This window comes from Lynx canadensis, chromosome E2, assembly GCF_007474595.2.
Source record: "Lynx canadensis isolate LIC74 chromosome E2, mLynCan4.pri.v2, whole genome shotgun sequence".
Classification (NCBI taxonomy): Eukaryota; Metazoa; Chordata; class Mammalia; order Carnivora; family Felidae; genus Lynx; species Lynx canadensis.
In genome coordinates, this window is record NC_044317.1 from 19,348,272 (window position 1) to 19,372,688 (window position 24,417).

A 24,417-nucleotide genomic window follows, 5' to 3' on the forward strand; every position below is an offset into this window, starting at 1 on the left:
TACCCACGACCCGCCCTGGGGACTTCGGGGAGCGTCTGTCTGTGGGGAGACACCGCGTGTGGGCGGGCGAGAGCGGCCGGAAGTCCCAGTTCCGCCCAGCGGAAGTATGCCTGGCCTGCTGGGCGGGAAACGGAGTGGAGCGTCTTGTTTGTAGGCGGGCTTCGAGGGGGGAAGCACGGAAACGGCACGCCGCGACTTGACGGTAAAAGTCACGGCCTCCACTCACCGCGCGTGCGGGCCCTGCCCTGCCCCCGCCCCGGAATCTGTCAGTGGTCTCCTGTGGAAGGTAGACTGCAGCCAGTAGGCCCCGGTCGGCCCTCACAGCGGCTGGGATGAGGGATGCCTCCCTATTCCCTTCCTAACCCGTTGAGGGGATTGAACTGGCCGGAAGGGGCCTTCCTCAGGAAGCGGCCGACCCGGCCGCAGCCCCCACAGCAGCTCATGGGAAAAAGAGAATTGCCACGTACCATTTGGTCAGGCCTCTGGAGCCCGGCAGTTTCCGACCCTGATTGTACTTGAGAATCCACAGGCCTCTCGCCAGATGATTCTGGTGTATCGGAGGGGTGGGAACCACTGGTGAGGCCCTTTCTCAGACCGTGGGCCGGACCGCGTGGGCCACAGCACTTGAGCGGCGCGCCCGCTGCTCAGGAGTCAAGGGTGGCGGGGTGGGACTCACGCCCTTAACCGGTACCCGGTCCCTGGCAGGAGTTGCAGAGTCCTGGCCTAACACGAGCCTGGGGAAGACCACTGCTCTTCGAAAGGAGTTCTCCCAGCTCTTTAGGTGAGCCAGGCCTTGGTGTTAATGAGTGCAAACTGGGAAAAGGGGGTGGGGGTAGCCTTCCCTACTTGGAAAGATCGGGCATCGCCTTCCTGTGCAAACTGGGAAGAGGTGATGAGTTTTAATGCATAACGAACGGCTGCTCCAGTCTACTGAGTCTGGGAATGTGAATGCAGAGCGAGCTCCTCGTACCCTCATTCAGCTTGTTTTCTGCACCTCTTATTTCTCAAGCTAAACTGTAACAGCAAATTTTTTTGCCTATTGGCCCTTTCCCCCTTGTTTCCCCTAGTTTCAGGAAAATTTCCACTGTGCGTGAGTCCAAGCTGGGCATCCACTGTCAAGAACTTAGTGATGGCATTTAGTGGTGGGATTTTCAGCCTGCCAGCCTTATACAGAAAGATTTCATTTATCGTTCTGATATTTTGGGGTAGTACTTAAATTTCAAAAAAGCTTTTCATGTTAACATTTTCTATGCCAAGTAAAAGAGTAACGTTCAGCTAGTTTTCTTGCTTAAATTTGAATTTAACAGCACTGTTTTGGGGAGTACATTGAGTTAAACCTGTAAATGGAATAGTTTCTTCTGTTACCTGGAAAAATCCTTTTTTTCCCCTTGTGAGAATACAGCAAATAATTTTGCAATCTTCTCACAATTTGCATCTTCACTAAATTCCTGAAAACACTGTTTTATTGAACAGATGCTTTTGTTTTGGGGAATAGTCTATATTTCATAATTTAAAATATAGTTTTATAATTATCCCTTTAAAGTTATAACTTGCCCTTTGCTGTTGATGTTTCTAAGCACTTAGCTAGTAAATAAATGACTTGTATTAATGCTACTACGTACTTGGAAAACTTTAATTTTTTTTTTCAAAAAATTTTTTAATTTTTTTTTTTTTTTTTTTTTTTGAGAGAGAGACAGACAGAGCACGAGCAGGAAATGGGGAGACAGAGAGAGAGAGGTAGACACAGAATCTGAAGGAGGCTCCAGGCTCCAAGCTGTCAGCACAGGCCTCAATGTGGGTCTCGAACTCATGAGCCATGAGATCATGACTGAAATGGGATGCTTAACCAACTGAGCCACCCAGGAGCCCCTGGAAAGTTCCATTTTATTGTGTCACTTATTAGAAAACAGTATAAGAAAGACAAAGGGGAATAGAAGGTAATGTGTTCTGTCAGTTTCAATTTCAATACATTTAGTTTTTAAAGCTTTGTAAAAATAAAATTATATTTAAAGGCAGAATAGGTTGACTAATTAAAACTAAAGAAATAGTCCTTATACTCCTTCACAAAGCAAAAAAAAAACCTCCACATGTGATACATGTAGTCCATAGTCCATTTTTTTAAAGTTTTTTTTTTTTTAATTTACTCTTCCTATTCCAAATCCTAACCCATTTTCTCAAAGGTAATGTATGTTTACATATGGAAGAAGGTGTAGTAGAGGATAAGAGTGTAGGGCATGGCCTCAGATTTTCTTGGTGCTCATTCCAGCTCTGGCACTCACTAGCCGTTTGAAGTTGGGCAAATTGTTTACCCTCTCCTTGTCAGTCTTCATCTTTATAACTCCCTCTTAGGGTTGTTGTAAAAACTAGAAGGATAATATTTGTAAGGTTTACAGAACATAGCCTGGCCTATTATAGGACTTGAATGTTAGAAGCTTTTATTATTATAAAAATTGTGAAAAATAGAAAAAAGTGGGATAAGACACCATAGAACCACCAGCTTAAAACAAGTGTTAACATGTTTTCCATGTAGTTTTATTTTATGATTTCCTCTGCATAATTGGGATCATGCTGTAGATAAAAGCTTGAGTCTTGCCATTGTTGATTAATTGTAACATAAGCATTTTTCCTTGTTATTAAACATTTCAAGTAAACATCAGTATTCTTGTAACAGTATCCTGTAAATATACTGTAATGTACCCAAGCATCCTTCTTTTAATGGAATATTTAGGTTTAAAAAAATGGCAAACCTGGTATACATTTATATATTATTTTATAAAAGATTCTCACATTTACTATTAATTTTTTTATTTGGGAATTTTATATTCATTTTGAGAGTGAGAAAAAATAGAAAGGATAAGTAGCTATCTTATTTTTAGTTTTTTTTTGTTGTTTTTTTTAAATCTACATTTTCTTTTTTTTAATTTTTTTTTTTTAACATTTATTTATTTTTGAGACAGAGAGAGACAGAGCATGAAAGGGGGAGGGTCAGAGAGAGGGAGACACAGAATCTGAAACAGGCTCCAAGCTCTGAGCTGTCAGCACAGAACCTGACGCGGGACTCCAACTCACAGACCGCGAGATCATGACCTGTGCCGAAGTCGGATGCTTAACCGACTGAGCCACCCAGGCGCCCCTAGTTTTTTTTTTTTTTTTTAATGTTTATTTGTGAGAGACAGAAAGAGAGCATGAGTTGGGGAGGGGCAGAGAGAGAGAGAAGGAGACACAGAATCTGAAGCAGGCTCCAGGCTCTGAGCTGTCAGCACAGAGCCGGACTTGGGGTTCATATTCACTGACTGCGAGATCATGACCTGAGCCAAAGTTGGGTGCTCAACCAACTGAGCCACCCAGGTGCCCCAGTAGCTGTCTCCTTTTAACCATGTAGTGTTGGAATAAAAAAGAATTCTAGAGTTCTGTGAGTCCTGATTCATTGCTTTAAGAAGTTAATTGGACTCTGATAGTTTTTCTAAAAAATCAGTTTAGCATGTGAAATGCCATATCAGGGTTCCCAGTTATTTTAAAAATTCTAACAAGTGGTATATAAACAAGGATTTTAGCTTAATAGTGGAATACTATGTTGAAAAAACCATGGATTCTGAGACAAACAGGGTTGATGGGGGGTGGGAGGGAGAGGAGGGTGGGTGATGGGTATTGAGGAGGGCACCTTTTGGGGTGAGCACTGGGTGTTGTATGGAAACCAATTTGACAATAAATTTCATATATTGAAAAAAAAATTAAAAAAAAGAAAAAACCATGGATTGTTGAAAAACAAAATTTTAGTATTAAGCTTAGCTTGTGTAGAGAAATGCAGTTCTAAAGTGTGTGTGTGTGTGTGTTTTAAATTTCCAATTCATGAAGTGACCAATCAGAAATGATGGGATGAAAATTTACAGGAAAGAAAAGAAAATAAGGAAGCAGAACCACAAGAGGGTCATTTAGATTCAGTCAACCAAATGTGTATATTTACTTAATAAACTATGTTGAAGGCCTGTAATACTTGAGAATGCCATATGCATTTATGTATTTTTCAAATTTAATTCTTGTAACAACTTTATGAAGGAGGGATTTCCTATTTTACAGAAGAGGAAACTGAGCCTTAGGGAACTTAAGCACACCCAGTATCACATATTTAATAAGTTGTAGATTCAGTCCCTGCTCTTCTGTCTTCAAGAAAATTGTTTTTTCCCTACACTTTTGCATTTATGATTCTGGAATTCTCAAACATTGATTTAAATTGAGAAAATATCTTTATCTTATAGATGAAATATAAGGAAAAAGAATACAGACAAGCATGGAAAGTGAAGACACAAAGAAGATACAAGGTGAGAAATTAATGGATTATATATCTGGAATTAATTTTATAATCTATTTGTAGGATATATTGCAGATTATCTCACAGGATCCAGGAAATGAAAGAGTCATTCAACAATTTACATGCATATTTATTGTGCATCTACCCTGCATGTCACACTGATTTCAGGACACTGACATTCTGATGGGAAAAGGCATGCTGATAATTAGAATACCATATGATAGCCATTTTATTTTATTTTATTTTTTTCCAACGTTTTTTATTTATTTTTGGGACAGAGAGAGACAGAGCATGAACGGGGGAGGGGCAGAGAGAGAGGGAGACACAGAATCGGAAACAGGCTCCAGGCTCCGAGCCATCAGCCCAGAGCCTGACGCGGGGCTCGAACTCACAGAGCGTGAGATCGTGACCTGGCTGAAGTCGGACGCTTAACCGACTGCGCCACCCAGGCGCCCCGATAGCCATTTTAATAGAGACATAGACAAGAATACTGGGAATCTGAGAGAACCACCATGACAGTATGCATGGAGGTATAGATTTTAGAGTTGTCCTTTGAAAGATGGAAATTAAATCCATGGACATGGAGGAGGTTAATCAGAAATATTAAATATTAAAAAAGAAAAGGATGGGGAATGGTGTTCCTTAATGGACACCATCACATAAGGATTTGGCTGAGGAAGAGGGCCCTCAAAAAAAGACTGAGAAAAACATTTCTTTTTTTTTTTTAACGTTTGTTTATTTTTGAAAGAGAAAGAGAGATAGAGCGTGAAAGGTGAAGGAGTAGAGAGAGAAAGGGAGACACAGAATCAGAAGCTGGCTCCAGGGCTCTGAGCTGTCAGCACAGAGCCCAACACGGGCTTGAACTCACAAACTGTGAGATCATGACCTGAGCTGAAGTCAGATGCTTAACTGACTGAGCCACCCAGGCATCCCAAAACATTTATGTATTTTTTTTAAATTTTTTATATTTTAGTTAATTAAATTTTTTAAAAATATTTTTTAACTTTTATTTATTATTGAGAGACAGAGCATGAGCAGGGGAGGGTCAGAGAGAGGAGGAGACACAGAATCCAAAGCAGGTTCCAGGCTCTCAGCTGTCAGCACAGAGCCCGACGTGGGGCTCGAACCTATGAACCATGAGATCATGACCTGAGCCGAAGTTGGACACTTAACCTACTGAACCACCCAGGCACCCCTATTTTAGTTAGTTAATATGCAATGCAGTATTGGTTTCAGAAGTAGAATTCAGTGATTCATTACTTACATACAATACTCATTACTCATCACAAGTGCCCCACTTAATCCTCATCACGCATCCAGCCCATCTCCTATGCAACTCCCTCCATCAACCCTCAGTTCTCTATCGTTAAGTCTCTTGTGGTGTGTTTCCCTTTCTTCTCCTCCCTCCCTCATATGTTCATCTGTTTTGCTTTTTAAATTCCACATGAGTGGAATCATGTATTTGTCTTTCTCTGATTGATTTATTTTACTTAGCATAATACATTCTGTCTAGCTCCATCCAAGTTGTTACACATGACAAGATTTCTTTTTTTTTTTGATGGTTAAGTAATGTTCCATTATATATATGCCACATGTTTTTTATCCATTTATCAGTTGATAGACATTTGGGCTCTCTCCATAGTTTGATAGCTATTGTTGATAATGCTGCTGTAAACATTGGTGGGGTGCACATACCCCTTCAAATCTATAGTGTGAGAAAAACTTTTCAGGAAGGTGAATGGAGAGTCAGGAATGTGGAATTTTGGAAATCAGCTTTAGGAGAATACTTCCATGAGAGAGATTGCTTGAGCTATTCAGTGTCAAGTGTCCATAGATGATGACTGAATTGTCCACTAGATTTTGTATTTAGGAGGCCATTTGTTTTATTAATAGTCAATTTAGTAGGGGTGTCTGAGTGGCTCAGTTAGTTAAGCATCCAACTCTTGGTTTTGTCTCAGGTCATGATCTCACGGTTCGTGGGTTCGAGCCCCATGTCAGGCTCTGCACTGCCAGTGTGGAGCCTGTTTGAAATTCTCTCTCTCCCCCATCCCCTCTGCCCCTTCTGTACCCCCCCTTTCTCTCTCTCTCAAAATAAATAGATAAACTTAAAAAAAAACAGTACATTTAATATATTTCAGCCAGATTGCAGTATATTGACATTTAGGTGGGAAATAAGGATCTGGAGACATTATGAATACCTAACTCTTTTTTTTTCTTTTTTTTAAAGTTTGTTTATTTATTTTGAGAGAAAGAGAGAGTATGTGCAGGGGGGTGGGCAGAGAGAGAGGGAGAGGGAATTCCAAGCTGGCTCATAGAGCCTGATGTTGGGCTTGATCTCATGAACCCTGAGATCATGATCTGAGCTAAAATTTAGTGTTTTTTGCCCAACCGACTGAGCCACCCAGGTGCCCCTTAGTGTAATATTTTCAAGAATTATTCAAGTTGTACCAGTATCTTCATTCCTTTTTATTGCCAAATAATATTTCATTGAATGGATATATCATATTTTGTTTATCCATTTAAGAGTTGGTGGAAATTTGGGTTTCCACTGTTTGGCAGTTACAAGTAATGCTGCTATGAATGTTCATGTGTAAGTTTTTGTGTGCCATAGGTTTTCATTTCTCTTGGGTATATATTTGGTAGTAGAATTGCTGAGTCTATGGTAAATTTATGTTTAGCCTTTTGAGGAATTGCCAGACTTTTTGCCAAAGTGGCTGTACCATTTTATATTCCTGCAGCAATATAGAAGGGCCCCAATTTCTTCAGATCCTTGGTCAACACTTGACATAATCTGTCTTTTCGATTGTAGCCATCCTAGTGGATGTGAAGTGGTTTCTAATTGTGGTTCTGGTTTGTATTTCCTCAATGACTAATGCTGTTGAGCATCTTTTCATATACTTAATTGACCATTTGTGTATCTTTTTTGGAGAAATGTCCATTCTTTGCTTTTTAATTGGATTATCTTTTTATTATTGAGGTTTTAGAGTTCTTTATATGTTATGAACACAAGCCCCTTATCAGATACCTTATTTATAGGTATATTCTTCCCTTCCTTATATGTGAATTATCTTTTCACATTCTTTTTTTTTTTAATTTTTTTTTCAACGTTTTTATTTATTTTTGGGACAGAGAGAGACAGAGCATGAACGGGGGAGGGGCAGAGAGAGAGGGAGACACAGAATCGGAAACAGGCTCCAGGCTCCGAGCCATCAGCCCAGAGCCTGATGCGGGGCTCGAACTCACGGACCGCGAGATCGTGACCTGGCTGAAGTCGGACGCTTAACCGACTGCGCCACCCAGGCGCCCCTCTTTTCACATTCTTAATGATATCTTTTGAAGCTCAAAAAATTTCAATTTTAAGTCCAATTTATCCAGTTTTCTTTTATTGCTTGTGCTTTTGTATTGTATATTCTTGAGTTTTTGTTTATTTTCTTCAGGAATTATTGAAGAAACTAGGTTTCATAGCCTGGGGAAGATAAAACTTGAGTTGAAGATGTCATTAGGTGCTTTGGGAAGGGAGGGATTATAATTGAAAGTATCAAAATATGAGAGGGGAGTATAGGAGAGAATAGAGGAATACATAAAGAAGTGTCTTGTTTTCTTCAGTTGTGCCTAGAATTGAAAATGACTATGCTCCATCAAAAATCCTGTTTGGCATGTTGTTGCTGATGAGAGGTTTATTGATAACCCATACAGGCAAACTAACCTTTTTACAGTTTCTATTAATGTAGAATAAGATCAATAAATGATTGCTATTGCTTCAAGACAACTTAGTGATAACCTTTGTATTATGGTTTTTCACTAACAAATTGGGTCATGAATTATTTCATTAAACCAAATTGTCAGTTGAATTTCCTTTAAGAGGAAGACTAAATATTGACAATAAATCTAAGTTTCTTTTAGTGTGTTCCTCTGTACTTTTATGTCCTGTCTTCATTCTTTATCTTTGAAAGCTTTATTTCTTTTTTGAAAAAAATTTTTCTATTAAAATTTTATTTAATGTTTTTATTTTACTTAGAGAGCACGTGAGCGAGCATGAGCGGGGGAGGGGCAAAGAGAGAGGGAGACAGAATCTGAAGCAGGCTCTAGGTTCTGAGCTGTCAGCACAGAGTCCGACCCGGGGCTTGAACCCATGAACCGTGAGCCAAAGTTGGACACTTAACCAACTTGAGCCACCCAGGTGCCCCTATCTTTGAGAACTTTAAATGTTAATTCAAGCATTATGTCAAAATCTACATACAACTTAAAATCCTTAAAACCAAGAGAAGAAATTGTTTAAAGGGTATGGTAAAAAATTTTATGGGAAAATGATTATCTTTCATTTTTAGTTGCAAATAAATATTTCAAGTTTATATTTTGATAAGTCACACACACACACACACACACACACACACACACACGTATCCATGCAAACAGTAGCAACAATCAGGATAGGGAATATAGCCTCATGCACCTTTATAATACTTCTTTTCGTCCCTTCCTTGACCCACTTTCCCCAAACGACCACTGATCTGCCTTCTGTTACTATAGAGTAGTTTAATTTTTTTTTCAGTACATGGAATAATACAGTACATATTCTTTGTGTGTGGTTTCTTTCCCTCAGCGTAATTATTTTGAGGTTCATCCATGTTGTTGTGTATATCAATAGTTAATTCCTTTTTATTGCTAAGTAGTATTCCATTTTATGGTCATTTGTTTATCCATTCATCTGTTGATGGACATTTCAGTTGTTTTCAGTTTTTGGCTATTACATACAATGCTGCCATGAACATTTGTGTACAAGTCTTTGTATGGACACATAACCTGCTTTCCTTTTGGGTAAATTCTTAGGAGTGAAATGGCTGGATCAAATGGTAGGTGTATGTTTAACAATTTATGAAACTGCTGAACTTTCAAAGTGGCTGTACCATTTTATGTATCCACCAGCAATATATGAGAGTTCCACTTCTTTTGCATCCTTGCCAAATATTGCATCCTTGAGCCCTGCTTTGGGCTCTGTGCTGACAGCTCGGAACCTGGAACCTGCTTCAGTTTCTGTGTTCTCCTTTCTGTCTGGCCCTCCCCTGCTTGTGCTCTGTCTCTCTCTTTCTCTCTCTCTCTCTCTCTCTCTCCCCCAGAAATAAATACATTAATTTTTTTTAAAAGGAAAATACTGCTAAGAGAATGAAGTTTTAAATTTTGATGAAATACAATTTATTCATTATTTTTCTACAGATTGTATTAATAATACTGTGTCTAAGAAATTTTCATGTAAGCCCAAGTAGCAAAGTTTTTCTCCTGTGTTATCTTTTTAAAGTTTTATAGTTCCAGATTTTACATTACATCTGAATCCCTTTTGAGTTTCTTTTTGTATATGGTTTGATTCAAGTTTGGTTTGTTACGTTTTTGAATACAGATATCTGTTTGTTATAGCATCATTTGTTGGAAAGGCTATCCTTTCTTCTCTGCATTGCATTTGTGCCTTTGTAAAAAATCAGCTATTCATATATGCGTGAGTTTATTTTTGGACTGCATTCTAGTTTATTGATCTATTTGTGTATGCTAATGCAATACTATACTCTTTTGATTACTGTAGCTTTATAAGAAGTCTTGAAATCAGATAGTTTTAGTCTTCAAGCTTTATTCTTCTTTTTCAGAATTGTTTGGCTAATAGGTCCCTTGCATTTCCATATGAATTTTGGGTTCATCTTGTCAATTCATATTTTTAAAAAGTCTGTTGGGATTAAATTGAATCTATAGATCAATTTGGGGGAATTGACATCTTAATATTTAGTCCTCCAGTCCATGAAAAAGGTGTTTCACTCCCTTTATTTCAGTCTTGTTTAATAATTCTCAGCAATATTTTTGAGGTTTTAGTATACATGTTGTTTATATCTTTTGTTAGGTATATCTCTAATTATTTCATATTTTTGATACTATTATAAATGGCATTGTTTTTAAACACCAATTTCCAATTACTTTACCACAGGGACATAGAAATATAATTGATTTCTGTATGTTAAATGGATATGCTGAAATCCTACTATACTCCATTATTAGTCTAGTAGCTTTTTTGTAGATTCCATCGGGTTATCTATATAGAAGATCATGTTGCACATGAAGGCAGTTAGTTTTACTACCTTCTTACCAATTTGAATGCCTTTTATTTCTTTCTCACTTGATGGCACTGGCTAGGTTCTCTAGTACAATATTAAGAGGAATGCTAAATAGAATGATACACTCCCCAGTATAATGTTAAACATCTCTGTCTTATTCCTGATCTCAGAGAGAAAGAATTCAGTCTTTCTCTATTAAGTATTATGTTTACTATAGGGCTTTTGTTTTGTTTTGTTTTTGTGGATATACTTTTACAGGTTGAGGAGTTTTTCTTCCATTCCAAGTTTGTTGAAATTTTTTTTTAAATAGAAATAAGGGGCGCCTGGGTGGCGCAGTCGGTTAAGCGTCCGACTTCAGCCAGGTCATGATCTCGCGGTCCGTGGGTTCGAGCCCCGCGTCAGGCTCTGGGCTGATGGCTCGGAGCCTGGAGCCTGTTTCCGGTTCTGTGTCTCTCTCTCTCTGCCCCTCCCCCGTTCATGCTCTGTCTCTCTCTGTCCCAAAAATAAATAAAAACGTTGAAAAAAAAAAAATTTTAAATAGAAATGAATGTTGGATTTTATCAAATGCTTTTTCTGCATCTATTGAGGTGATCATATGGCTTTCCATGTTAGTTTATCACATTACATCAATTGATTTTTCAAATCTTAACCAACTATGCATTCTTAGGATAAACCCACTTGTTCATGATGTATTATTATTTAATATGTTGTTAGATTCGGTTTGCTAAAATTGTTTAGACTTTTTACATGAATGTTCATGAAGGATATTGGTCTGTAGTTTTCTTTTTTTTCCTTTCTAATGGCTTTGGTTTCGGTATAAGGATAAGGCTAACCTCATAGAGCAAGTTGGGAAGCGTTCCTTCTCTCCAAACTTTTGGGGAAAGTTTGTGTAGAGTTGATATTACTTCTTCCTTAAACATTTGGGAGAGTTTACAAATGAAGCCATCTGAACTTGGAGGTTTCTTCACAGGAAGGTTTTTAAACTACGATTTCAATTTCTTTTATAGATGTAGTACTATTTAGGTTGTCTGTTTCTTCTTGGGTGAGATGATTTGTATCTTCAAAGCACTTTGTTAATTTCACTTGTCCACTTCACCATTCAGCCATTGAATCTATAGATATGAAGTTGCACATAACATTATCTTTTGAATATTTATAGAATCTATGATGGTGCCTTATCTCTCATTCTGATATTTGTAGTTTGTGTCTTTGCTCCTTTCTCCTGATCAGTTTGTCTAGAGGTTTATCAGTTTTATTGATCTTCTCAAAAGCCAGTTGTATTGTTTTCCTGCTTTCAGTATCAATTTTAGCTTTGATCTTTATTACCTTCCTTCTACTTACTTTGGGTTTAATTTACTGTTTTTATAGTTTCTTAAGGTTGAAGCTGAGGTCATTAATTTGAGACCTTTCTTCTTTTATAATATAAACATTTAGTGTTGTAAATTTCCTCTCAAATACTGTTGGTAGCATCCCACAAATTCTAATATGTTGTATTTTCATTTTCATTCACTTTATTTCTAAATGGCAGATATTTAAACCAGTGTAGCTTTATTTAAAGAGAATAATACTGCATTTGGATTTTCTGTTCTTCAAAAAAAATTTTTTAATGTTTTATTTGTTTTTGAGAGAGAGAGAGAGGGAGACACAGAATCCGGAGCAGGCTCTGGGCTCTGAGCTGTCAGCACAGAGCCTGACGCGGGGCTTGAACTCACAAACTGCAAGATCACAACCTGAGCTGAAGTTGGATGCTTAACTGACTGAGCCACCCAAGCACCCCATGGATTTTCTATTCTTATATTTCATGTGAGGGGAAAATCAAATAATTACAAGAAGTTCATTTCAAGTTCTTTTATTTAAGCAACATCTTTCTTTCTTTTTTTTTTTTTTTATCTTTACTGTTGGATAGATTATAAAAGGAATATGTACTCATTATCTTGAAAACAGACATGATAAATATATGTATTTAAAAAGTGAAATTTAAAAAGTGAAATTTAAATGGTTAGTTTTTGAAAGATAACACTTGGTTTAAAAAAGTGAAATTTTTGTTCTTTAGAAATGAAGACTGATCTGAACTTACTATTGGAGTGTCTGAAGTATCAAATGGACAACCCTTTTTCACAAAAAGAAGCTTTGGTCACTATTCATTCAATTTGTCAACAAAACAGTAAGATGTGATAGTGAATTTTTATCTGTGATTGTAGTTCTTTAGTATTTTGAAATATGAAATATGCATAGCTCTTTTTCTTCAACTCACTCTACTTGTTATGTTACTATATTCATGTGATTTATTTTCTCCTTAAAAGAATCATAGTATCATTTATGTTCTGTTTTGTCTGCACCTCTTGTAGGTAATGCAGGTGTTTACTTTCGAGAAATTGGTGGTTTGATGTTTGTAAGAAATCTTGCAAAGTCAAGTGAACATAGCATGGTAAAAGAAGCAGCCTTATATACATTAGGAGCTGTTGCAGAACAAAATGGTAAAATATGAAAACTTTTTTTCATTATCCTTCAAGCATCGTGTTATATTTTAACAGACTACTAAAAAGTAATTTTAGGGGTGCCTGGGTGGTTCAGTTGGTTAAGCATCCAACTTTGGCTCAGGTCATAATCTCCTAGTTCCTGAGTTTGAGCCCTGCATTGGGCTCTGCACTGACAGTGTGGAGTCTCCTTGGGATTCTCTCTCTCTCCCTCTCTCTGTCCCCTCCCCCACATGCATTCTTTCTCTCTGTCTCTCTTTAAATAAAGAAACTTCGGGGTATCTGGGTGGCTCAGTTGGTTAAGTGTCTGACTTTAGCTCAGGTCATGATGTCGCGGTTCATGAGTTCAAGCCCCATGTCGGGCTCTGCGCTGACAGCTCAGATCCTGGAGACTGCTTCAGATTGTTTCTCTCTCTCTTTCTCTCTCTCTGCCCCTCCCCCACTCATGCTCTGTCTGTCTCTCTCTCAAAAAATAAATAAACATTAAAAAAAGATCTTTTTCACATTGATTTAAGATACTATTTGTACTTCATGAATTTGCATATGCATATATGTATCTTTGATTTTTCTATTAAGTTCATTATATATCTAAGTACTTGAATCAAAAGACGAAGATAACCTACAACATCTTGTGTATAGAAAAATATACTCTGGGTATAGAAATTCATGTTGGTCAAAACATTTTTCTGTAGTATAGCCAAGATGAAGTTGAATCTAAAGTTTTAGTTTGTCAAACAACTTTCTATCCTTAAATTTTCATCCATTAAATATTTCTTCATCATTTGGTAAGAACCAAGCTATGTGCTAGTCATTGGGATAAATAAGACATTGTCTTTGCCTTTGAGAGAATGTCCAATAGCTGGTTCTAAATACTGGATCAAATACTAATTATACCTCTGTGTTCAAATTATTACCTTTTTAAAGATTTTATTTTTTTAAAGTTTATTTTTTTAATAATTTATACACCCTCAAACTCACAACCCCAAGATCAAGGATCACATGCTCTTCAGACTGAGCCAGCCAGGTGCCCCCTCAAATTATTATTCAAACAAAATTTTTTTAATGTTTATTTATTTTTGAGAGAGAGAGAGCATGAGCGGGGGAGGGAAGAGAGAGAGGGAGAGTCAGAATCTGAGGCAGGCTCCAGGCACCACACTGTCAGCACAGAGCCCAACGCGGGACTCAAACCCACGAACCATGAGTTCATGACCTGAGCCAAAGTCGGATGCTTAACTGACTGAGCCACCCAGGCACCCCTCAAATTATTTTTTGAAAATTCTGTTTATTGCATTATTATAACGCACACACACGCATACACATATACACACACCTACTGTCAGGTATCATGTTTGCTTTTTGGAAAGATACTTTTATTTTTAGAAAGTCCTTAATAGCACAAGTATCATTTGTCTCTATTTTCTAAAGCAGGTTTATGAATTTTCTAAAAGTTTTCTCTTGCTATGTTTTGTTACTTACTCATCTTAAATTTTTTTTATGTTTTAATTTTTTTTTAGTTAGGTTTTTATTAGAAATTCTAAGGGACTGTGCACATGTTGTAGCACCTCAATCAAGTATACTTCTGATTAAGATATTGCTTTTAAAAAAATTTTTTTTAAATGATTTATTTATTTTTGCGAGAGACAGAATGTGAGTGGGTTAGGGGAGGAGAGAGAGGGAGACACAGAATCTGAAGCAGGCTCCAGGCTCTGAGCTCTCAGCACAGAGCCCGACACAGGGCTCGAACCCATGAGCTGTGAGATCACGACCTGAGCTGAAGTCAGACGCTCAACCAACTGAGCCACCCAGTCGACAACTTTACATTTTGTTTAGCATACTTTAAAACTTGTGCTAATGCATAGAAATTGAAATTATATTTTTTTTATTTTTCAGTTTACTGTCAGCAGACTTTGTGCACTTCCGAATTGTTTGAAGACTTAACTTGGTTCTTATCTAATAATGATTCAAACACAAATTTGAAAAGAATGTCTGTCTATGTCATATTGGTGCTGGTTTCAAATAATAGTAAGTACATTCTTGTATGTTGCAGAAACATTTAAAAATAATAAATTGAAATAGTTGTTCCTTTTATATCAGTATCTTTTAAAAAATCTCACTAACTTCTGAGAACTACTAGCTTTATTTATTGATTTATTTTTAATTTTTTTAACGTTTATTTATTTTTAAGAGACAGAAAGAACAGAGTGTGAGCAGGGGAAGGGCAGAGAGAGAGGAAGACAAAATCCAAAGCAGGCTCTGGGCTCTGAGCTGTCAGCACAGAGCCCGACACGGGGCCCGAACTCACGGACTGAGAAATCATGACCTGAGCCAAAGTCAGACACTCAACTGACTGAACCACCCAGGTGCCCCTGAGAACTACTAGCTTTAAAGAAAAGAGAATAGCATATATTGTTTGATATTTATTAATTTTAATAAATAGTAAAGTGATTTGTGTTACTTAAATAACATTAAAAAAAGAACAGCTTTAAAAGCAAAAGACATTTGATGATTAGTTTGATTGATTTTCCACTGAATTAGTCATTTAGTTACAGTGCTTACTGTATCAGCCAACAGTGGCCTAAAATTTCATGTAGCTTGTGGCTAAAATTTTGTTTCATTTTTGGAGGAAATTTGAATGCTGTCATTCTATAAGCATAGGTAATGTATTTTCCATAATAATTGTGATTACAGATTTTTATCTACTGTAATTCTCTGTTATACTTAGTACTACTTTAAAGTGATTAAAAGTTATTTATTAGAAATATTACTTAAATGTTTTTCATTTCTACAAAAATTTTTTTTAAAAATTTTTTTTAACGTTTATTTATTTTTGAGACAGAGAGAGACAGAGCATGAACAGGGGAGGGTCAGAGAGAGAGGGAGACACAGAATCCGAAACAGGCTCCAGGCTCTGAGCTGTCAGCACAGAGCCCGACGCGAGGCTCGAACTCACAGACCATGAGATCATGACCTGAGCCGAAGTCGGACACTTAACCGACTGAGCCACCCAGGTGCCCCTCTACAAAATTATTTATAAGCAAAAGTCATATTTGTGTGCTAATATGGGTGTTTTTTTAAGGGACTGGACAAACACTTGTGAGAGAAACAGGTTGTATTACAGTTCTGACACAGTTGTTCAGGTAAGCAAATATAAATTTCTTGTTATTATTCACTACTTAAGACTTTAACTCATTTGTATTAATTTGCTTCTTTTTTTTTTTAACCAAATAGGACAGTTCTTTCAAAATATGAGTTGAATTTGTCAGATAAAAATGTGTTCCAGAGTTATCAGTTATGGTCTTCAGTGTGTAGTACTTTATGTGTCTGTGTCAACAATCCTCAAAATGGTAATTACCTCAAATATTTAAATATTAAAATAAAATAAAAACAAATGAACTGATGTTTTCCAAATATATTAAAACACAAGTGACTTTGTCTTCTTTCAGATGAAAATCAGATGCTTTGCTGTTCACTTTTTCCACATGCTAATGACTGGCTAATAAATTGCATCACACCTGAGGTAATTCGCCCTGTTTGCTCATTTATTGGGCTTACTCTTGCAAATAACAGTAAGTATTCATTAATGTCTAGTTACACTTGAAGAAACATATTTCAAAGCATAACAGAAACCTATTGAGTTAATTATTGAATTAATTGAATTAATGGAATAATTTTATTATAGTAAGTTGGGTCATTTTGAATGCATTTAGACTACTGCAGATGGGAAAATCTTGAAAGGAGACATTGTTAGGAAGATGACTGGGAAACTGGAGGTAGCAGCATAGTTTTGAATGTCCCCAGATAGCCTCATAAAACAGAACAACTAGACAGCAAAACTAAAACCCGACAGAGGGTGTTCTCTGACTAAATAGAATTAAATTATAAATGAATAAAAATCAAACATCTAGAAAAGTCCCAAATATCTGAAAAGTAAACAAGTCCATGCTAAAACAAAGACCAAAAACAAGAATAACCACAAAACCATGAGTAGAAAAAAATAAATGATAAAGCAATTAGAAATGTTTTTAACTGAATGATAATGAAAACACAACATGAAAAAACTGGGTTGCTGTGGGGCACCTGGGTGGCTGAGTCGGTTAAGTGCCAACTCTTGATTTCAGCTTAGGTCATGATCTTATGGTTCATGAATTTGATCCCCACTAGTATGGATCCTCCTTGGGATTCTCTCCCTCTGTCTCTGCCTCTCCCCCACTCATGCTCGTGCACCTTCTCTCTCTCTCTCTCAAAAATAAATAAATAAACTTAAAAAAAAAAACTGGGTTGCTGCAAAAGCAGTGTTTGGAAGGAAATTTTTCGCACTATAGTTTGCATAAGGAAAGAAGAAAGGTCTCAAATCAATTTATATTTGTTTCCACCTAAGAAACTAGAAAATAAACCAAGTTTAACTCAAAGAAGGAAATAATAAAGAGAATATCAGAAACCAATGAAATAGAAAAATAACACAGCAGGGGAAAATCAGTGAAGCCAAAAGCTGATTCTTTAAAAAGATCAATAAACGGATCCTTTAGCCAGACTAACTACAAAATAAAAAAAGAAGGCCCAAATTACTAATATCATGAATAAGAAGTGACATCACTCTAGATCTTAACAGGTATTAGGATAATAAAGGAATAATAGAAACAACTTTATGCTACTAAATTTGACAACCAACAGGAACTAGACAAATTCTTTGAAAAACACCAACTCAGAAGAAATAGATACCTTCCAGGGGGACCTGGGCGGCTCAGTCAGTTGAGTGTCTGTCTCTTAATTTTGACTCAGGTCATGATCTCAGGGTCTGGAGTTTGAGCCCTGTGTTGGGCTCTCTGCTGAGCCTGGGAGCCTGCTTAAGATTCTCTCTCTGCCCCTCTTCCCTGCTCATGTGCATGCACTCTCTCTCTAAAATGAAAAAGAATAGATAATTTGAATATTATTATATGTATTAAAGAAGTTGAATATGTAGTTTAAAACCTAAAACAGGAATTTCCAGGCCCTGATGGCTTCACTGGCGAATTATACCAAACATTTAGAGAAAAAAAAAAAAAATCTACATTAATTGCCAGGAAATGGAAGTACAAAATATACCTCCCAACACATTTTAAAAGGCCAGAATTATTCCCACACTAGAGCTTGAAAAAGACGTTACAAGAGGGGTGCCTGGGTGGCTCATTCAGTTAAGCGTCCAACTTTTGTTTTTGGCTCAGGTCATGATCTCATAGTTCATGGGATCAAGCTCCTTGTCAGGCTCTGTGCTGACAGTGAGGAGACTGCTTGGGATTCTCTCTCCCCCTCTCTCTGCCCTTTCCCATTTGTGCACTTTATCTCTCTCAAAATAAATAAATAGTAAAAAACATTTTTTTTACATGTTTATTTTTGAGAGACTAAGAGAAAGCAAGTGGGGGAGGGGCAGAGAGAGGAGGGAGGCACGAAATCTGAAGCAGGCTCCAGGCCCTGAGCTGTCAGCACAGAGCCTGACACGGGGCTCAAACCCATGAACTGTGAGATCATGACCTGAGCTGAAGTCATACGCTTAACCAACTGAGCCATCCAGGCACCCCAATAAACAAACTTTTTTTTAAAAAAGAAAAAGACATTACAAGAAGACTATATATGAACATAGATGCAAACATCCTTAAGAAAATATTAACAAATCAGTGGTGCCTGGCTGGCTCTGTTGGTAGAGCATGTGACTCTTGATCTTGGGGTCATGAGTTCAAACCCCATGATGGGCACAGAGCTTATTTAAAAAAAAAATTTTTTTACGGACTTCAAGCTATATTACAAAGCTGTAATCATCAAGACAGTATGGTACTGGCATAAAAACAGACACTCAGATCAATGGAACAGAATAGAGTACCCAGAAATGGACCTACAAACGTATGGCCAACTGATCTTTGACAAAGCAGGAAAGAATATCCAATGGAATAAAAACAGTCTCTTCAGCAAGTGGTGCTGCGAAAACTGGACAGCAACATGCAGAAAAATGAACCTGGACCACTTTGTTATACCACACACAAAAATAAACTCAAAATGGATGGAAGATCTAAATGAAAGACAGGAAGCCATCAAAATCCTTGAGGAGAAAGCAGGCAAAAACCTCTTTGATCTTGGCCGCAGCAACTTCTTTTTTTTTTTTTTTTTTAATTTTTTTTTTTCAACGTTTATTTATTTTTGGGACAGAGAGAGACAGAGCATGAATGGGCGAGGGGCAGAGAGAGAGGGAGACACAGAATCGGAAACAGGCTCCAGGCTCCGAGCCATCAGCCCAGAGCCCGACGCGGGGCTCGAACTCACGGACCGCGAGATCATGACCTGGCTGAAGTCGGATGCTTAACCGACTGCGCCAGCCAGGCGCCCCGGCCGCAGCAACTTCTTACTCAACATGTCTCCAGAGGTAAGGGAAACAAAAGCAAAAATGAACTTTTGGGACCTCATCAAAATAACAAGCTTCTGCACAGTGAAGGGAACAATCAGCAAAACTAAAAGGCAACCAACAGAATGGGAGAAGATATTTGCAAATGACATATCAGATAAAGGGTTAGTGTCCAAAATCTATAAAGAACTTACCAAACTCAACACCCAAAAAACAAATAATCCAGTGAAGAAATGGACAAAAGACATGAATAGACACTTCTCCAAAGAAGACATCCAGATGGCCAACTGACACATGAAAAAATGCTCAACATCATTCATCATCAGGGAGATACAAATCAAAACCACAATGAGATACCACCTCACACCTGTCAGAATGGCTAACATTAACAACTCAGGCAACCACAGATATTGGCAAGGATGCAGAGAGAGAGGATCTCTTTTGGACAGCTGTTGGGAATGCAAACTGGTGCAGCCATTCTGGAAAATGGTATGGAGGTCTCTCATAAATTAAGAATAGAACTACCCTATGATGCAGCAATTGCACTACTAGGTATTTATCCAAGGGACACAGGTATGCTCTTTCGGAGGGGCACATGTACCCCAATGTTGATAGCATTATCAACAATAGCCAAAGTATGGAAAGAGCTCAAATGTCCATTGATGGACACATGGATAAAAAAGATGTGGTATATATATACAATGGAGTATTACTCAGCAATCAAAATGAATGAAATCTTGCCATTTGCACCTACGTGGATGGAACTAGAGGGTATTATGCTAAGCGAAATTAGTCAGAGAAAGACAAATATATGACTTCACTCATATGAGGAATTTAAGGTACAAAACCGATGAACATAGGGGAAGGGAAGCACAAATAATATAAAAACAGGGAGGGGGGATGAAGCCTAAGTGACTCTTAAATATGGAGAACAAACAGAGTTACCAGAGGGGTTGTGGGAGGGGGAGATGGGCCAAATGGGTAAGGGGCAGTAAGGAATCTACTCCTGAAATCACTGTTGCACTATCTGCTAACTAACTTGGATGTAAATTTAATAAATAAATAATTTTTAAAATAAAAAAATTAAAATTAAAAAAACATTGGGGTGCCTGGTTAGCTCAGTTGGTTAAGCATCCTCTTGATTTTGGCTCAGATCGTGATCTCACGGTTTGTGAGGTCAAGTCCTGCATCATGCTCTTTACTGGCAGTGCAGAATCTGCTTGGGATTTCTCTCTCTCCCTCTCTTCCCCTCCACCACTCTGTCTTTCTCAATAAATAAATAAACATTCTTTTAACATAAAAAATATTAAATCCAGTAATATATAGAAAAGGTAATATATTATGACCAAGTGGCATTTATCCTAGGAATGCAAGATTGGTTCAACATTGGAAAATTCACCATTTTCACAGGCTATGACAGAAAAGAAAAACTATATGATGATCTAAAAAGATATAAGAAAAGCTTTTACATAGTTCAGTATGTATTTATGACAAAAACTTTTGGTAAACTAGGAATAGACAGAACTTCTCAATGTAATAAAGGGCCTCTACAAAACACTACAGCTAGCGTATTTAATGGTGAAAAACTTAATCCCCTCCTCCTTCCCCACTCTGCCAAGATTGGAAAAAAAATGATAGCCACTCTCATTACTTTAAGATTTTCCTGGGTATTTCAGCCAGTGAAATAAGGCAGGAAAGTAAAAATGCATAGAGATTGAAAAGGAAGAAGAAAATACAGTGTTTATTCATAGCTGACACGATTGTCTGAAGAATCGAAAATAAAGTTGTAGGAATGAATAAATGATTTTAGCATGGTTGTAGGATCCAAGGTCACATACAGAAATAAACTGTATTTCTAAATAGTAGCAAGGTGGCTCAGTCAGTTGAGCGTCTGAGTCTTGATCTTAGCTCAGGGCTTGATCTCAGCATTGTGAGTTCGAGCCTGAAGTTGGACTCCATGCTGGGTGTGAAGCCTACTTAAAAAAAAAAAAACTAGGGATAAATTTAATGAAATCTGTGCAATGTCTATATGCTTAAAAATATGAAACTTTGCTGAGATAAAGAAAACCTAGGTTAATGGGAGATACCCTACACTCATGGATTGTAATGCTCAGTATTATTGGAATGTCACTTCTGAATTTCATTTCTTGATTCAAGACATTCCCCATCAAAATACCAGCAGGCATTGCTGTAGAAATTGGCGGACAAGCTGATTCTAAAATTTACATGGAAATGCAAAAGGGCCAGGATAGTCGAAACTTTTTGAAACAGGTCAAAATTATGGGATTTATATAACTTGATTTCAATACTTATTATACAGTAATCAAGAAAGTGTGGCATTGATGTAAGTGTAGACATATTAGGTCAATGCAGCAAAATAGCCCATATATAGACCCATACATGGATAGTCGTTGATTTTCTACAAAGGTGCCATAATAATTCCATGTGGGAAAAGATAATCTTTTCAACAAATGGTGCTGGAAAGAGTGGATATCCATACACAAAATATGAATCTCAACCCTAATTTTACACTGTATACAAAAATGAACCTGAAATGATCCATAGACCTAAATGTAAGAACTAAAACTTCAAAACTTCTCGACGAAAACATAGGAGCAAATCTTCATAACTTGGGAGAAGACAAAGCTTTCTTAGAACACAGAAAGTATGAGCCACTAAAGAGAAAATGGTAAATTGGACTTCACTGAAATTAAAAGCTGAAAAGGAAAGCCATAGACTGGGAGAAAATATCTGTGAAATGTACGCCTGGTAAAGAACTTACACCTAAGATATATAGAGAATTCTTACAAATCAGTGGGACAAAAAAACAACCTAATGATTAAAAAAAAGAGGCAAGATTTGGTCAGATATGTCACCAAAGGAGATATGAATATTAAATTATACATAAGCATTGAAAACATGTTTGAAAAGATAATCAGAATTATTGTTATTAGAGAAATCCAAACTAAAACCCAAAGGATACCACTACACACTCACTGCAATGGCTGAAAGGGGAAGGGCTAGTAATATTAAATGTTGATGAGGTTGTGGAGCAACTAGAACTTTCTCACATGTTGTTGGTATATTTCTGTATTCACACATTTAAAGCAAATAGTCATGTTTCACATGCAAAGGAACTTAGCTCTATAATTCCAAAAATTGGATTCTCTCCATGATGCTTTGACATTTCCTTTTTATCTAAGAGTCAACTTGGATGAATAATAATTTTAGAACCTCATTACTGTCAGCAAACTGGTATGAAATAAAAGATGAAATTTGAAATATTCAGCATACAAGTGTAGACTAGGATGTTCTTGTGTTTATAAATTTTTATTACATGGGCCATAACTAGAAATCATGGTAATACAGTGCCATTTTCATTTAAGCATTTAAAAATACTTCCTAGGGGTACTTGGGTGACTCATTTGGTTAAGGGTCTGGCTCTTGGTTTCAGCTCAGGTCATGATCTCACAGTTTGTGGGTTCGAGCCCCATGTCAGGTCTGTGCTGCAGGTGCAGATCCTCTTTGGGATTCTTCCCCCCCCCCGCCTCTTCCCTGTTCATGTATGCATTCTCTCTCCTTCTCCCCCCATAAAACAAATAAATATAAAAATAAAAATACTTCTTTTTTCAAGAATTTTTTTTAATGAAAATATTTTGCAGTAAAGAAACCTGTTTTGGAGTCTCCATAATATCGAAAATGTTTGCTTATCCTTTGATAACATTTCCTAACAGTTCCTTTCCCAAATGTAGAAAATTCTGACCATGATGTTTTTTCAGATTAAGATCTTTGTGTTTTGTTGAACAATACAAAAAGTAATTTTTTTGTTTAAATCATCTTGGCTCAATTTGTAGTACTAGGGTATACTGGGAAGAAGGTTCGTGGCAGAATTATAATCATTAATCCATGTATCCATTTGTTGTAAGCCCACTGCTGGGATAGGGGCTGTAGAGACTGTTGAATACACAGACCCATGGGATACTTTCCCATCAGAATCATTTTCAAAGGGGGAACAAGATACTTCAACTTTTAAAAAATGTATTTTTCACTGAGTCTTTGTTTGGAATAGTTGTTATGACTCTCAATAATATGTTATAATTTTATGTTCTAAGAACTAAAACAATTAGGCTTAAATAAGATGGATAAAATATGTGTTCTTTTGGAATAGTTAAATTACTTTGCCCTTTGTAGATTTAAGCAATCTAAGGAATGAGTTAAGTTGGAATTCAGAAAATAGGCAGCTTGCTAATTGCAATATCACACTAAATGAATTAATCTATTCTTCATAGCTCTATTGAAGGACTTGAGTTTACTAATGCCATTCTTGCAAGATATACCAGTTCTTGCTAAATAAGAAAGATATCTAACACATGAGAAACACTGTACTGTGTGTGTAGTTGTTCCATGTGAAAGTGCATTTCTTACTTAAGTAAATGACCTATTTTATGATTAAAGGTAAAGATTAGATTTTTTCATTCTTTAATTTTGGGATTTTTAGTACTTGAAAAAGTCAAGTTAATGTCATATTTAGTGCAAAATAATTGAATGGAACCATACACTTGTTTGCGATATTAATAGTCTTGCTACTTTATTCCTTAAGCATTTGTTCAGAAATATTTTATATCTGTGGGTGGACTGGATGTATTGTCTCAAGTTCTTGTGCAACTGGAATCTGATTCACACAAGACTGTTTCCAGTGCTAAGCTTGCAGTGGTGGTGACAAAGACAGTGGATGCGTGTATTGCTGATAATCGTGAGTAAACATGCTTAGTAATTTTTATATAATTGCGTTTTGTTTGAATTCAACATGGTAGGTGTTGAAATGGTAGATGGAACACAAACATGGTTTGGACTTCCAGTTTCTCACATGTGGGAGGAATCTTAAAACTTATCTAGTCCAACTCCTTGTTTTCCCATGAAGGTTATGACTTCCCTAAGGGTTCAAAACTAGGACTTCCGACTTTGTCTAATGATAGAATCAAGATAAGATTCTGTTATTTCTAAACCTTTGTTTCAACAAAAGAGCAATATTAAGTTAAAAACTTTAAGTTAGAAATGGACATTTGGGAAACATAAGGAATGGAAAACCCAATTTATAGATTTTAAAAAATTATATAAAGAATTAAGTTATGCCTCTTTCTAATAAGTATGAGGTCTGACTTACCC

General features: G+C 37.0%; 1 protein-coding gene across 1 annotated transcript in view; it reads left to right on the top strand.

Moving 5' to 3' along the window:
* The first annotated feature begins 4,288 nt into the window (after positions 1 to 4,288).
* The window catches only part of TERB1 (telomere repeat binding bouquet formation protein 1), a 41,313-nt gene continuing 21,184 nt past the window's right edge, over positions 4,289 to 24,417 (top strand). Inside the window, exons 1-8 of the mRNA XM_030298970.1 lie at positions 4,289 to 4,319; positions 12,458 to 12,568; positions 12,753 to 12,881; positions 14,772 to 14,903; positions 15,958 to 16,018; positions 16,110 to 16,225; positions 16,325 to 16,447; positions 23,852 to 24,004. Of these exons, the coding sequence (XP_030154830.1) occupies positions 4,289 to 4,319; positions 12,458 to 12,568; positions 12,753 to 12,881; positions 14,772 to 14,903; positions 15,958 to 16,018; positions 16,110 to 16,225; positions 16,325 to 16,447; positions 23,852 to 24,004 (856 nt within the window). The remainder of the gene's footprint in view (positions 4,320 to 12,457; positions 12,569 to 12,752; positions 12,882 to 14,771; positions 14,904 to 15,957; positions 16,019 to 16,109; positions 16,226 to 16,324; positions 16,448 to 23,851; positions 24,005 to 24,417) is intronic.